Genomic DNA, 15,084 nt, shown 5'->3' on the forward strand with positions numbered 1-15,084 from the left:
AATAAACTTTACAGTAAAATGGAACAGAAGAAGCACAAAGAACCAGAAGATTTACAACAAGAAAAGTACTCAGAGAGCAGTACTCCGCCAAGGCTGCTCATTCCCTGACCTTGTGCTGAGCGCAGGTGTGTGTTCTGCATGTGTCATGCATCGGTATCCGTACATAACGTACATATGCAGAACACACACCTGTACTCAGCGCAAGGTCATTTTTTATTAAAAATTTCATTCGTTGGAAATGATACAACTGAGCAGCTTTGGAGGAGGACTGCGCTCTCAGTGTTTTTCTTGTTTGATATGTTTACATAAGGAAATATTGTACTGTTTACACCACTACATTTATCTGTTTTCAGACAAAATATATATAAAATTAGATGCACTGCTTCATATAAATCAACAGAAAGTACAGAGAACAGTTAAAATTAACTTCACTTTGACCGACTACAACATAAGATGAGTATTTTGTTGCCTTGCTAAAAGGTACTCCAAATAATTTGTATCTGAATAATATCTTCATAAGTTCTTTAGATTACTATTTGAAGTACCTTGATTTAATATGCTGTGAATTGGTGCTATGTGAATAAAACTAAACAGAAAATGCTTCTAACACATCAGTGCATCAGTAACAATCGTCACAAAGCAGCTCAAGGACCACAATATATGGTGGAGTTTATGAAAGTAAGAGTTTTAAGTCAATAAATCAGAAAATTAAGCTGACAAACTACCAGCTGGGGTTCAGAGAGGTGCAACACATTAATTCTGATAGGGACATTGTACTGTTTAATAAGTGACATCAACACAAACTAAACTGAACATGGTTGTGGTGGAGCAGCCACTGACCTGCAGGCCTCTTGGTGAGGTTCAGACAGTCTGCATGGTAAACTTTGGGACATCCGGGTCTTTTACAGGAAACCATCTGGCCTCCGTCTCCGCAGCTGAAACACTCGTCCTCCCTTTCTTTGGTCAGCACCACCTTCTTCTTCTTCTTGCCGTGGCCTCTCCGCTTCAGCTTGCGGCCTTTGTCGTCAGATGGAGGGTTGTTCTGGTTTGGACAAGAGAGAGAGAGAAGTCGATCAATCACAGAAAACGTAGAAAAAAGTCAAACATCTGCACTTCAAAATGACATGTAAACGTTCCTCTTTCAGTCAAATGTTCCCCCTCCACCGACACTTTTAAGAAAAATATCAAGGCGTAGATGTTTTTATGGCTTTAGGTTGCTCTTAGTCGTCTTGATATTTTAGTTTCTTTGATTTATTTTGGTTTACATTCATTTTTTTCAGGTTTTTATCCTGTATTTTTGGTGAAACATGTTCAGCACTTTGGTGAACACATGTTGTTTTAAAACATACTATATAAATAAACTTCATTTAATGACTGAGTAGCATCATTTTATTCACCTTTGGCCTGACGCCCAAGAAGCCGCTGCAGTTCGGCGCTCCACATTTACAGACCGTCTTCCCGTTTCCCAAACACTCCAGGTTGTAGTTGAATGTGAGTTCTGTGCCTGAAAGGTTAAAAACATACAACTGATGCTTTGGAAAGCACTTCTAGACAGAACAGGACTGTAAATCTTACAATCGCAAGACAAATTCATCCACAATTACTGCAACCAAATATATTTATGGTGTAGAAAAAGACATGTGAAGACAAAAATTCACATTTATCCTTCAAATTCAAATGTGTTTTTTTAATTTTATACTGCAAAACCCCAAAAAGGAAGCATTTTAATGCATATAAATGTATGTTTTTCAATTAAACTGACTACTTCCCCTTCTTAAAACCACCAACAAACTTTAGGATGTAACTGTTTGTTTTTGTCTTCTGGCTGAAAAGAAGCAGCGTACCTGCAGAGATGTCGACCAGAGCGAACAGTCCCACCCGGGTGTCTCCGCTCACCGTCCACTTCTGGGTCTCACAGTTGGGCTGACAGCAGTGGTTCATGAAACGAGCCTCGTTCCCCTTCGGCCCGGCATCGATGATCCGGTCCTGAAAAACACACATAAAATAATAAAAACTTCTAGCTAGATTTCTGCTTTGTATTCCAGGAAAGAGTGAATGTACTCCCAAAATTGTAAAAAAAATAATACAGTATATAGTTGTTTAGCTCACACTGTAGTTTTGATTCCAGATACTGCTGAAGCTCTGAGTCATACCTTGTCCAGAGTTAACATGTAGAAGTTACAGATGTCGTTCTCCTGAGCGTGTCTGATCCTCGACCTGCACTCCTCCTCGTCGATCACCTCCCCAACGTACTCGCTCACAAAGTGACCCTGAGAGAAAAACACAGGGAACACACATCGTTTAGACACAGCTTCTGATGGGAGATGAGCAGTGAACTAGTAGAACCAGAAGCAGCAGTAGTGGCGACAGTTACCTTCTTGATGTCGTGGACGCAGCGGAGCCCCCAGCCTCGAGACAGCGTCCTGAAGATCTCCACCTGGCTGTACTGACGCTTAGTGAACGCCTGGTTGAGGCAGCGCTCACCAGCCGGGCAAACCTGGAAGTTCAGAGGGTCGTTTTATTTTACAACAATATCTGAAAACAAATCCCAGAATCTAAGCTTAAATTTGCTCTATTTCATCCAAAACCACTATATCCAACATGTCACACTCAAGAATTTGGCAAAAATAAACACTACAAAGTTCAAAAGTTTGGGGCCACCCAGACAATTCCATGTTTTCCATGAAAACTCCCACTTTTATCCATGTGCTAACATAACTGCACAAGGGTTTTCTAATCATCAATGATCCTTTCACCACCATTAGCTAACACAATGTAGCATTAGAACACAGGAGTGATGGTTGCTGGAAATGTTCCTCTGTACCCCTAAAATAGTCATTTACCACATTAACAATGTCTACACTGGATTTATCATTCATTTAATGTTATCTTCATTGAAAAAAAATGCTTTTATTTCAAAAATAAGGACCTTTCTAAGTGAGCCCAAACTTTTGAACGGTAGTGTAGATGAGTTAAAGTTGCTCTATATGACTTAAAGTTGCTCTAAAATGAGTTAAAGCTGCTCCATATTAGTTAAAGTTGCTCTAAATGAGTTAAAAGTTGCTCTAAAATGAGTTAAAGCTGCTCAATATTAGTTAAAGTTGCTCTAAAATGAGTTAAAGTTGCTAAAGTTTACACAAAGTAGGTACGAAACAACAACACAATGGAGGAAACTAAAACATTCTTCAATCAATAAAATCAATGCAGCAGGTTTCAAAAATAACTTATAGTGAAGACAGTTGTCAGCAAATTGTTGGAGGATACATTCTGCATGGTGAAACATCTTCCTAGAGCTGATGTGGCCACTTCTAGCCCTGGTTGTTCCGTTTCCATACAGGTACAGGACTTTATACTGCAGTGAAAACCGAGCCCACAGTGAGTGAAAATGTGACAGGAGCAAAAAAATAAATCCCAGGAAACCGCTTCGGGTCCAGAGGGTTGAAGTCATGAAGACATAAAATGAATTGAATTATTTTTAGCTTATTTCATTAGCGGGGAAACGTCTTCCAGGAACAGTGGATGAGGCCAGATGCCAGTTTGACCATTAGGCTTTGAGGGCTGACAGAGTTGCAGCAGCAGCAAGAAGAGGCAGAATTATTTACTAAAAGCTCTGATTTATTGGGATTTAAACAAGCCTTGTACTTACAGTTTAATCTGGCAAAATGTTTGCATCTAAACAAGCAAGTGAAACCTCAGCTGATGTCAGGGAAGGGACAAAGTGTTTTTTCTGCTTAAAACTAACTTTTTGTACCTGCTAACAACATTATATTTCTCTCAGACATCAGTAGAGACACAACTAGAGAGTGAATACCCAAGTTATATTCATTATGTATTCAAAGAGGCAGTAAATGTTGTTTTATATCTTCTACATGTGCAACATCTTCCCAACAAGTTGCTGAAATCATCTGTCGAAGAGACAGAGTCATACTCTGTGAAAAGGTGAAGGTCACGGCTTGACGTAACCTCAAAATGTCACTTTTTAAACAAACAGGAGAGAATTTTCCCAGCGGAATCAGAAAGCAACATGATGCTGACATTTGTGATGATATTTTCTGGATGTAGAAAAGCCTGTTCTTCTCCTTGATGAGGACGACCAATAAAACAATCCTCACACCAGGAGGAAGACTTCCAAAAAAGACTCTTATTAAGTGTTTATCCCTCCAAAGAATAGATAATTTAAAGAACTACATCTGTCTTGCAAACTGCAAGGACAAGGAAAACATTCCACAACACCACTGATAAAGAAACTTGGAAGGTTGTAGGGTTTTTTTTTCATTCATTTACGCCTGAAAAAATGCCAAATTCAGTCAGTAACACTCCCACAGCTGTAGCGCCAAGAAGAAAAGCGACACTTCGAGAGAATTTCGACATATTTCTATCAAAAACCAGCAAGAAAACTAAAAAATGGCAATAAAAAAAATCGCAATTCTAATATCAGCCTTATCAAAATCCCAAATGAAATAAAGAAAAAATACTTTTTAAAACCAGTTCTAACAATTCTCAATCACAACCTTCTCCATATTGATCCAACTTTGCACTTTTTCTGTTTAATGTTCCTGGAAAATGCTTAAAAATGTCAAGAAATTTGGTGTAGCACTTTTCCAAAGGGAATATAAAGATACATGTGGGTGACAGCAGAAAATATTTGGGTTGAAGCATCTCTCAATAAAACAACCCTCATACCAGGAGGAAAACTTCCAAGACTCTTATTAAGTGTTTATTCCTCAAAAGAAAAGATAATTAAAGGAACTAACTCTCCCTTGAACACACAAGGAGAAGCAAAAGATTCCACAGCACCAATGACTGGCTTTTTTTTCCCCATTTATGCCTGAAAAAAATGCAGAATTCAGTCAGTCAACTTTCTGGCCAAAAAAACCTCTTTGACCACTGAAACATCGACTATCTAAAGGTGATTTTGGTAAACCAGCTCACAGAACTGGGCTGCTTTCAATTAATGGACAGATTTATCCGTTAAATTCTAGTTTTGTTTCTACAACTGTATTTAAATCAGCATTATTATGACCATCCATCCATCCATCCATCATCTACACACCGCTGAATCCTCATTATCTAACCGAGCCACTGTGCAGTCCCAAAGGCAACACAAAAACTTAAAAACTCCAATAATAATCACAATTATAAGGGGCCCCAGTAGCTCAACAGATGGCTGCAGCGGCCACAGGTTCAAATCCAGCCCATGGCTCTTAGCTGCAGGAAATTCCCCCATTCTTCTTCACTCTATCCTGCCTTTCTCTCAATGCTGTCCTGTCAATAAAGCTGAAAAAGGCCAAAAAAATAACTTAAAAAAATTCTAAAAATCACAACTCTAACTTCAGCCTTATCTAAATCCTAAATTAAATAAAGAAAAACTGCTTTTTTAAACCAGTTCCACCACAACCTTCCCCAGATTGATCCAACTTTGCACTTTATCTGTTTAATTTTCTTTGAAAATGCTTAAAAATGTCAAGAAATTTAGTGCAGTACTTTTCCAAAGGGAATACGAAGATTCATGTGGGTGAAAGCAGAAAATATTTGGGTTGAAGCATCTCTCACAAACAAATGCACCACCTATAAGTCTATATAGAGAGTTATGGAGGCGTTCAGGTACCTGCGGGTGGCATTCGTACAGCAGCATCCGGTTGATGCATTCTGAGTCCATCCCACACGGACTCTCATCTGTTGCCTTGCAGTTGCAGCGAGGGATCTCCGATAGGTCGGCCGTGAAGATCTGAGCCTTTCCGATTGGTCGATTCACCTGAATGAGTCAGAAAAATAAATGTCAGACTGTGAACATTTAAATTTGATATATCAAGTAATTATTTATTTGTATATTTTATTATATGTCATTTTTTTCTCTGCCATGGCCTTACAATATATTGTTGAAAGTATACTGATGCACAAAAAATTAAATGAATAATTAGCTAGATTAGCACGCAAATTAAACAAGGGAACTAGGCAGTTTGAAAATTAAAGAATAAGATTGAGGGTTAAAATTCAAAAAATTCAAAAAATTTGAGAATTAAAGAATTAGAGAGACGAACCAGGCAGCTAAAATTAAATAAAACAAGAGAGAACATCTAAAATAAACAGGACATAATACAGACTAAAACACTACAACTAAATAAAGCTAAAAGTAAACTTCACATAAAAGCAAGTCTATAAAAGTGGGTTTTAAGAAGTGATTTAAAAGAAGTTACTGATTCTTATCCTCAGGCAGGCATAAATATGATGCTACAAAGGATTTATTGTCTTTATTTGAGACCAGGTTTATCTTTTCAAATTTATCTTGGTCCCAAATTGCTGCCAACTCAACACTTCCTCCATATTTATCCCTTTGTCTTGGTAAAGTTTAGTATAAAGTGCATTTCAAAAGTGCTTATTCTGCTTTAGCTCCTTGTTAGCATAATGTTAGCATGTTAAGCTAACTAGCGTACAGTAATAACACAGCGTTGCTTCTTGCAGCGTTGCAGTCTTAAAGTACATAATTTAAGCCTATTTTAGAGGTTTAATGTATTAAAATGAATCAACCAGAGACTGAATTTACAAACAACTTGCAGAGTCTAAATATTAACAGTTTACTACTGTAGATGCTGATGGTAAAATCTAGAAATATACAAACTGAAATAGCTCTGTAACATTTACATGAGAGTAAATTTAGCTTTTGTTTAAGCCATTATTTTAATAGCAGCTTTTATATGACAGCTGATGACGCTTCGGTTAATAATAGACGTGAATGAGTGAATAAAGCGGAGGACAACAGCCTCACAGAGCTGGACAGCAGCTCTTCAGTGGAGATGTTCCAGTTTAAACGCAGCCAACCGGCCTGTTTGGATGGATTTCAGCGAGTCTGAGGATAAAACCCAGCTATGTGTCGTGAAAGCTAAAGCTATAATTAAAGATCAAAACTGGAACTGAGTGGACAAAACTTCACTTTTGAGGAAACCTGCAGAACGAAGCATTTTGGGCCAAACAAAGATGTGAAGCCCAGTCTTCTCCCTGACCTTAATGTGTTTGTATGGAGGCGGCTTCCTGTCGTTCTTTCTGTCTTCTTGAAGCTGCCGAAGCTCCTTCTCTGCCTGCAGCTCACGAAACCTCACAGCCGCCTCCTCCAGAGCTGAGGAGGGAAACCAACAGTCAGAAACTCAGTAATGTCGAGTTATCATCACGACTGGAAATGACCAGCCACACGAAACAACATTAAACTGATTAAATGACGCATTTTACCTTTCTTGTACGTTGCATCGACACCTTTCCCCATCTTCTCTTTGCTGTTGGCGTCCACATCCATGTAGGGGAAGACTCTGGCCTGGTAGGTCCACAGGTAGTCGTTGGAGCCGAAGAAGTGCACCGGGAACTCTCCGACATCGTGCCTCATTCGCTGGATGTTTTCTGGGATTGTTTTGGGATGGCTGACCTCCGCCGGCCACCACCTTTAAAGAGCAGAAAAAAACACAATGAACAACAATGAACAACTAAAGATTCATCCCTCTGAACAGAAAAGCTTGTTGGTGTTTTAGAAAGGCATGCTATCTTTAAAAAAAATCACCCAAGTCACACCATTTTTTGGTGAAAGAATCCTTGCATTTTCAACTTTTCATCAGTCTTTAAACGAATCATCTGAGAGGTGCCATTTCGCTGCAAAAGTCAACCAAAACTGAGTCACAGCAAAGAGTTTTGTGTTTTCTGAGTTTGATGACAGCAAATTTGCAGGACAACTGGAAGATAAATGCTCCAGGAGCTCTGACATTTCATTTCACTTGTCTGCAGTTTGTCATCACTGACCTGTAGCGGCCGACCTTCACCCAGAGGATGTCTTTGTAGCGAGGCTTCTTCCCGGCCTTGCAGTCGTTGCAGTACCAGCTGCCTTTGGGCATCTCGATGTTCAGACACTCGCGGTGAAATGCAGCCGGACAGGATTCACAGCACAGCAGGCTGCCACCTGCAGGACCAGGAGCAAGTTTGGCTCAATAACGTTTGGTGACAGCTGCGTTTACAGCCATATATAGTAGCTTTCAGTGATAAAGTAACACTAAAACCCCATTTTAGTTAGAAAAATACATGTGACGTCACTTTATTATTCTCTTAGAGTCTCTTTCGGCTCATTGTTTTGTCATTCTGCAACACTTACTCAGTTTAACCCTTTAAAACCAACCATTCAGCACAGGGTTAAGAGACCGACAGTCAGTAAGGAGACAGAAAAGTGGAACATTTAGGAGCTCCTGATTCAGGAGATCAAATTTCCGGTAAAAGAAGACTGAATATTACACAACACTTTCCTCCAGCTGAACAGAAACAAGACTCCAAATTAAAATCTAAAATGAAAAAAGTCAGGTAGCTTGCCTTCCTCCCAGCAGAAAGATAAAAGCTCAGTTTGGACTGCGGTACCTTCAGTGCAGACGAAGCACCAGCTGACGTTGACGTGTTCGTGGTTCTTGACGCCGCGGCGAGGAGTGAAGTGGTTCGGACAGACGATGCTGTTGTTGGAGAGAACGACGCTGCCGGCGGCCATGCAGAGGTCTGTGGCGTGATAAGCTACCGGGCAGCGAACGCACCGGACCAGACGACCTGCAGACAAACCAGAAGTCAGAAAACACGGGTAGCTACAGGGAAAATGACGTCTGAGCGTCCTCTGCTCACCTTTGGAGATGTTGGAGCCGTTGGGGTTGGCGATGAAGCAGGTGAGGCAGACGTGGATGGAGCAGCGGAAGCCTCGGTTCACTGGGGCGGTCGGAGCGTAGCTGGCGATGCATTCTCCGTGGTAAAACTTCCCACAGACGGGAATCATGCAGCGTCGCACGTCCTCACTGCGCTTCTTACACACAAAGCAGGTGTGGACGCCTGAACGCAGCAAAGATTTGACATTATTAGTACAAATCAGCACCTGTCAGATACATTTTTATTCAGATTCATATACAAAAATATCGATCACAGTAGAATGTTTATAAAGGATGAGCAACAATTAACAATATACAAAAAAACCAATAAGAATAATTGTGTGTTTACACTAATAGTTCGTTTTTATCTGTTTATGCAGCTCAAGTATAGATTCCTTCATCCCGAGAGCCTGATTAGGGTCTATCTATCTATCTATCTATCTATCTATCTAGAGTCTATCTATAGTCTATCTATCTATAGTCTTTCTATCTATAGTCTCTCTATCTCTCTATCTATCCATCTATCTATTGTGGATTTCAGTTCAGTGATCTAAAGATACAGATGCGTTTATCAGATTTTCCACTTCAACAAAAATGAGAATTACACAAATGAATTTTTTATTTGTTTGGTAAATATTAACCCAACATACGCCACTTGTTTTGTTTATTTTCTACCTTAAGATCCATAGATTTCAACCTGAGGACTAAACAAAAATCTAATAAATAAAACAGTTTTAGGTCCTCATTTGTCTTGCAAACAAACAAACAGTTTTATAAGTCTGATATCAATTTTCAAAATGAAAAATTGAGTAAGAAGCAAAAACTTCAATAGAATGTTTTGTAAAGGTAAAGTTCAGAACTCATTCTGGGTTTTGTGTCCAGTTAGATGATGCTTGAACCAGTTCTGCTGGCGTATATATGATTAACTGGATGATTTAAGGACCAAAATACATGACCGTCACTTAGTTTTTTTTCAATGATGATAACATGAAATGAATGATAAATCCAGTGTAGACATTGTTAATGTGGTAAATGACTATTGTAGCTGGAAACAGCTGATTTTTAATGGAATATCTCCATAGAGGTACAGAGGAACATTTCCAGCAACCATCACTCCTGTGTTCTAATGCTACATTGTGTTAGCTAATGGTGTTGAAAGGCTCATGGATGATTAGAAAACCCTTGGTGCAGTTATGTTAGCACATGGATAAACGTGGGAGTTTTCATGGAAAACACGGAATTGTCTGGATGACCCCTAACTTTTGAATGGTAGTGTAAATGAAGAGTGTACAAAAGGAATGAACATCTGTTGAATTTTTCAGTGTTTTTTCACAGTCAGTGAACGTTTAAGAACAGACGTCTCTCTGTGTGCAAGACTTTCTTAAGTTCTGTAGAGTAGTTCTGAGAGTTAAAATGGAAAATGAAAAATTCTTAAGGAGCAGCTGTGAGGTTTAAACACAGACTGACCTGATTTACACTCCGGACAGATAAACTTGCCCTTCGGCGCCTCGGCCAGAGAGATGCAGGGCAGATGGAAAGCTCCACAACACTGACCCTCACAGAGCAGCAGCTCACCTGTCTTCTCACACACCTGAGACAAAACACAGGATGCTTTAAGGCAGAGGTGTCAAACATGAAGTCCGCGGGCCAAAAGCGGACCCCCAGGGGGTCCAATCTGGCCCTCACAGTGTAAAAATCTCAGAGAAGACATTAACTGCAGATTGTAAATTAGTAAAACTATACATTTAAAATCCTTTCCTGACCATGACAAGTTGTTTTGATCATAAAGTAAAATACTAGATTGTTCATTGTTCTTTTGTCATTTTGTGTCTCATTTTTGTAATATTTTGTCTTGTTTTTGTCTTTTTTTTTTTACTTTTGTCGTTTGTCTCGTTTTGTTTTGTTTCTAATTTTTGTCGTTTTCTGTTTCTCTTTTGTCTCGCTTGTGTTTTTTGTCGTATTTTTGTAATTTTGTGTTTCGCTTTATTCATTTTTGTGTATCGTTTTTGTCGTTTTGTGTTTTTCTGTCTCGCTTGTGTTGTCTACTTTTTTGTTGTTTTGTTTCTTCTTTCGACTCGGTGTCATTTGTTTAACTTTTTTGTCACTTTGTAATTTTCTAATCAAATTTTTGGTCTCTTTTTTGTTTTTTTTTCATGTCATTTGTTTCATTTTGTCATTTTTTCCCCCCATTTTTGTCATTTTGTGTCTCATTTTTGTAATATCTCTTCCTGTTTTTGTAGTTTTTGTCTTTTTTTGTCTGATTTTTGTTGTTTGTCTTCCGTTTTTGTCATTTTTTGTCTTACTTTTTTGTTTTTGTAATATTTTGCCTTATTTTTGTTGTTTTTTTTATCTTTCTTTTTGTCTGACAAAAAGTAAAATACTATCATTCAGTTACAGATACCTGTGACTAAATGTTTTGCTCCTTTGTAGAAAATCAACCTGCATCGATCCATAGGAACGGAACGGACCCTGTGTATTGAGCTAAAAAACATCACATTAAATTGAGAAAAGAGGTGAGAAAATGAAGTGCTCGAGACAATGTCAACAACTTGTAGGTAGACTTAGATGTGGGAGGACAGGAAATGTCAGATTTTATCAGACAACACCTGCGATAAGTTCTAGTCTTATTGTTGACAAATACTGATCTTATCTGACACAAAATTCAAGGAGGGAAAAGGACAGAATGATATATAAAAGCAGCTCATGGTCATAATAATATATAAAAAGAAGCTGCCACATATCCAGATCAGATTATGTTAAATGTTTGATCACTGATCATTACAGATGTGGCTGCAGAGACTCCTGTTTAATGAGAAATAACAGACAGAACGACATGTAAAGATATGAATAGAATCTATTTCAGTGTTAACATTACGCTGCCACACTGAAGCTGAATATAACAATTAACTGACATTCTGAGACCAGCTGCCCTCCATTCTGCTCCTGGACAAGGACACTGGATTAGTTTCAACACTCAATAAAACGCTGTTTGAATGAAGAGCAACTCTTACAGTGAGGAGCTATTTTCTCACAAGTGTTTCTTTGTTATTTCAGCACATTAGTGGTTGGTAAAGTACTGACTGCAGGCGAGTAACAGTTGAAGGATCCTCGTCCATGGTTTGATAGAAATGTGAACCGCAGATTAATTGAAAAGTTTAAACATCCTGGAGTGAAATACAATTTTTCTGCTGCTGTTACTTTGTAACGTGAGTACCGGGACACTTGGAGACCGCAAACCTCCGACATGGTTAATGTCTTATCTCACAGTTTCAATAAGAATTATCCATATCCAAGCCTGTTTATTTGGTTTAAACTGAGACAAACGACACTGAAAGCAAATGTATTAATTACATTTTAACCCTTGTTTTCATTTTTTTTAACATTTTTTGACATTTGTTGTATCAATTTGTTTACAATGAAATTCTGTATCTTGCATTTTGTATTTTTTACAGCATTTGCCTATATTTCTCTTCAGTTTTCTGAGTTTTAAAGAAAATTATCTGCATCTGTGGAGGGGGATTTTTGCGTAAACTTGTTTAGAGATGAACGGCACTGAAAACTTTATTTAAAAACACAATTTTGATTTTTCTACTCTTGTATTTATGATTGCATCATATTTTTCTTTCTATATTTTCTTTATTTCCATAATTCTTTTTCTTTAATGTCATATATCTGGTATTTTTTTCCTTTCTGTTTGGCCTCACTGGCCTTCTGAGTATCCTCCATTCATTGGCCTGGCTGTAAAGCTTTTTGAAAAAGTCTGTCTTTATAAAGTAATTATTATTAAAACAAACCTACTTTTCAGGAAGGAATAATTCCCTAAATCCCTACGTTGCGTTGTATTAACAAAATACAATGCAGTTTTTGTAGAAAGGGGCTTCTAAAAAATAGATGATAGTGACACAGATGGTGGTATTTGCCGACCCTTTCATTTCGTTTACCTGTGTGGTACGTGCATTGCTGAATGACACTAAAGCTGAAGTTGAAGTTAAAGCTCAGTGCCAAACACCAGAGACAAGAGTGGTTGTTTGAGAAGTTCTCATGAGGACTAAATTCTAAAATAAACCTCGTGCCACCAGTCTTCAGTATAAAATAAAAACCTTCTGGATGCAGCTTTAATGCTCTTTTTTCCATCAGTAAACTGGGGAAAGCTCACCTGACAAATGTTCTCCTTCATGGAGGCCGGACCTCCTCGGTCGCCGATGATCTTCCTCGCGGGTAAAAGTGTTTCGTCACACAGCGACAACTCGTCCTTCATGGAGGAGAAACTGTGGTCCAGGCTGGACGGTTCACCCTGCAGAGACAAATCAAATACGCACGGTTTTATAGAGCTGAATTTTAAATAGGAGAACAATAAAAAGTAAAGGCGGCTAACCTCCGACTCTGCTGCGTCCTTCTTGACCTCCTGAATTTTACCGTCGTCTGGTTGAGGAGCATCGTCGTCTGCTGGTGTCGTCTCCACCTGGTTGGGTTCAGGTGAAGCCGGTGGTTGGGTGGAGGGAGTCGGAGTACTGTGATCGGCCTGGACGGTGGTTGTGGGCGTACTGGTGGAAATCTCAGAGACTGTGGTCAGAGTGGAGGCTGTGAGTGGTTTAGTCTTTGATTTTAATGTTGGCAGGGCAGAATCTGGGTATGAGAAAGCTGTTTTAGAAGCAGTTACCTCAGACAAAAAACCAAAGAGGGCTCATGAGATGCATCAAAATATTTAAAAAATTAAGTAATTCTCTACATAAAGTCATTTTGGATCACATTTTTTCATACACAAAGCAAATATTCTTACGGACGGTGTTCAGTAAGGTTCCAAAGTTTGACTTCACAACATTAAAGTTAAAATCAAGTTAAAAAACTAATGCAATGAATTAAGCAAGGTCTAATATTTCAACAAATACACCGTGATATAATGGACGCTTCACTGACCGGACTGAGGAGCAGGATTTGAACTGTTCTTCAGTGTTTTGACCTGTGAAAAAGATCATCAGAAAAAAAGATCGTCAAACCGTCACCGGAAAGAACATATATACATTTTTCTATTTGCTACTTTTCAAATAATTCAAATGCAGTTAAAAGTGCTTCAACGGAAAAAAAAACATACAATACACCCACAAAACAAAAAAACAAAGCCAAAATAAAAGAACATAAAGTAACGAGGATAAACGACCTTCTGAAAGTGTTTCCGTTGCTTTTTTTGTTTGGTTTCCCTGTTTGCACTTGGCTGCAGTATCTTCTTTTGAGGTTAATCTCAAAGTTAAATAACGATAAATCCGTCTTACTGAAAATACTCTAACTGAAGACATTCTTGACTCGACAATAGATGGCCCTCTGGAAGAGGGTTAAGATCTTTAAAAGAAGGAAGAGCTGCAAACTACACATGACATCAGTGATTTGTTAATACTTTAAAACCACTGAATCCAAAACTTTTCAGCGCCCGACAACCAAAATATGACCCTAACGTCGCACACTAAAAGGCCAATCCATACACAAGCTTAAAGAATACAAAAGAAACAAAACAGCCCAACAATCATGACATCATTTTACAGTGATTTAGAGTAAGCTAGTAGCAGAATACATCAGAGTGAAACACAGACAGTCTGTAGGAGCAGCAGCTTTGACAAAAACTGCACAAACAAACCTCACAGACTGGATTCATTAGAGCTCCTGCCCTGAATGGAGCTGGACTGTACAAGTCTAAACTGGTATCTCCAGTATAAATACACACATGAGCTAATGTACACACAGCAGATGTCCATGTCGTACCTTCTTCTTGGGGCCCGTCGATGCCTCGGCCTCCAGGCAGTACTCCAGGATCTTCTGAGTGGGTTTCCTCTTACGTTTCTTCTCCACTACAGGAGCACTTCCTGTAAATCAGATGCCACAGTTGGGTTTATCCAATGACGAAACATTTCTATCCTGACAGGATTGATCTCCTCCAAGAGAATGAGGGTTCACTGAATAGTTTGATGTTATGAAAACCACTTGAATTATACACTGCTTGTCCAAAAAAAAAAAAAAAAAAAAAACGTCTCCACCTGGATTTAACTAAGCAAATAGGTAAGATCCTTCCATTGGATAATTACTGCAGTGATGACAACAACTTATTTAACCCTAGCTGATGCAGTGAGGAGCTTCTCATTTCTTAAACAACCGTGTTGGAAGACATCAGAAGGGTCAAATTATTGGCCTGCATCAAGCAAAGAAAATTACTAAGGAGATTTCTGAAATTACTAAAATTGGGTTAAGAACCGTCCAACGCATCATTAAAACCTGAAGGATAGTGGAGAACCATCATCTTGTCGTCGGAACAAACTCTTAGATGATCGTAGGACATTGTTGTGGCTCAGTCTATCTGCTAAAGACCAGTGATGATCAGGCAGCTTTGTCAAACAAGTGGTCAAAAATCAATTCTGGATCAACAGTTGGAGTTGTCAAAGAG

At 38.8% G+C, this 15,084-nt stretch overlaps 1 protein-coding gene across 6 annotated transcripts in view; it reads right to left on the reverse strand.

Moving 5' to 3' along the window:
• Positions 1-15,084, reverse strand: part of nsd1b (nuclear receptor binding SET domain protein 1b) — a 36,042-nt gene that overhangs the window by 929 nt on the left and 20,029 nt on the right. For 5 of the 6 annotated variants that reach the window (XM_023280399.3, XM_055017279.1, XM_055017278.1 and 2 more), the window contains 16 exons: positions 14,409-14,509; positions 13,572-13,614; positions 13,030-13,280; positions 12,811-12,948; positions 10,122-10,245; positions 8,638-8,838; positions 8,386-8,565; positions 7,783-7,939; positions 7,225-7,430; positions 7,002-7,114; positions 5,609-5,755; positions 2,375-2,497; positions 2,154-2,270; positions 1,845-1,986; positions 1,398-1,504; positions 841-1,042 (listed from right to left, as the gene is read on the reverse strand). In XM_023280399.3, coding sequence (XP_023136167.2) covers positions 841-1,042; positions 1,398-1,504; positions 1,845-1,986; positions 2,154-2,270; positions 2,375-2,497; positions 5,609-5,755; positions 7,002-7,114; positions 7,225-7,430; positions 7,783-7,939; positions 8,386-8,565; positions 8,638-8,838; positions 10,122-10,245; positions 12,811-12,948; positions 13,030-13,280; positions 13,572-13,614; positions 14,409-14,509 — 2,352 coding nt within the window. The remainder of the gene's footprint in view (positions 1-840; positions 1,043-1,397; positions 1,505-1,844; positions 1,987-2,153; positions 2,271-2,374; positions 2,498-5,608; positions 5,756-7,001; positions 7,115-7,224; positions 7,431-7,782; positions 7,940-8,385; positions 8,566-8,637; positions 8,839-10,121; positions 10,246-12,810; positions 12,949-13,029; positions 13,281-13,571; positions 13,615-14,408; positions 14,510-15,084) is intronic. The other variant, XM_035952997.2, reaches the window with a different exon arrangement.

This window comes from Amphiprion ocellaris, chromosome 14 (assembly GCF_022539595.1).
Source record: "Amphiprion ocellaris isolate individual 3 ecotype Okinawa chromosome 14, ASM2253959v1, whole genome shotgun sequence".
Classification (NCBI taxonomy): domain Eukaryota; kingdom Metazoa; phylum Chordata; class Actinopteri; family Pomacentridae; genus Amphiprion; species Amphiprion ocellaris.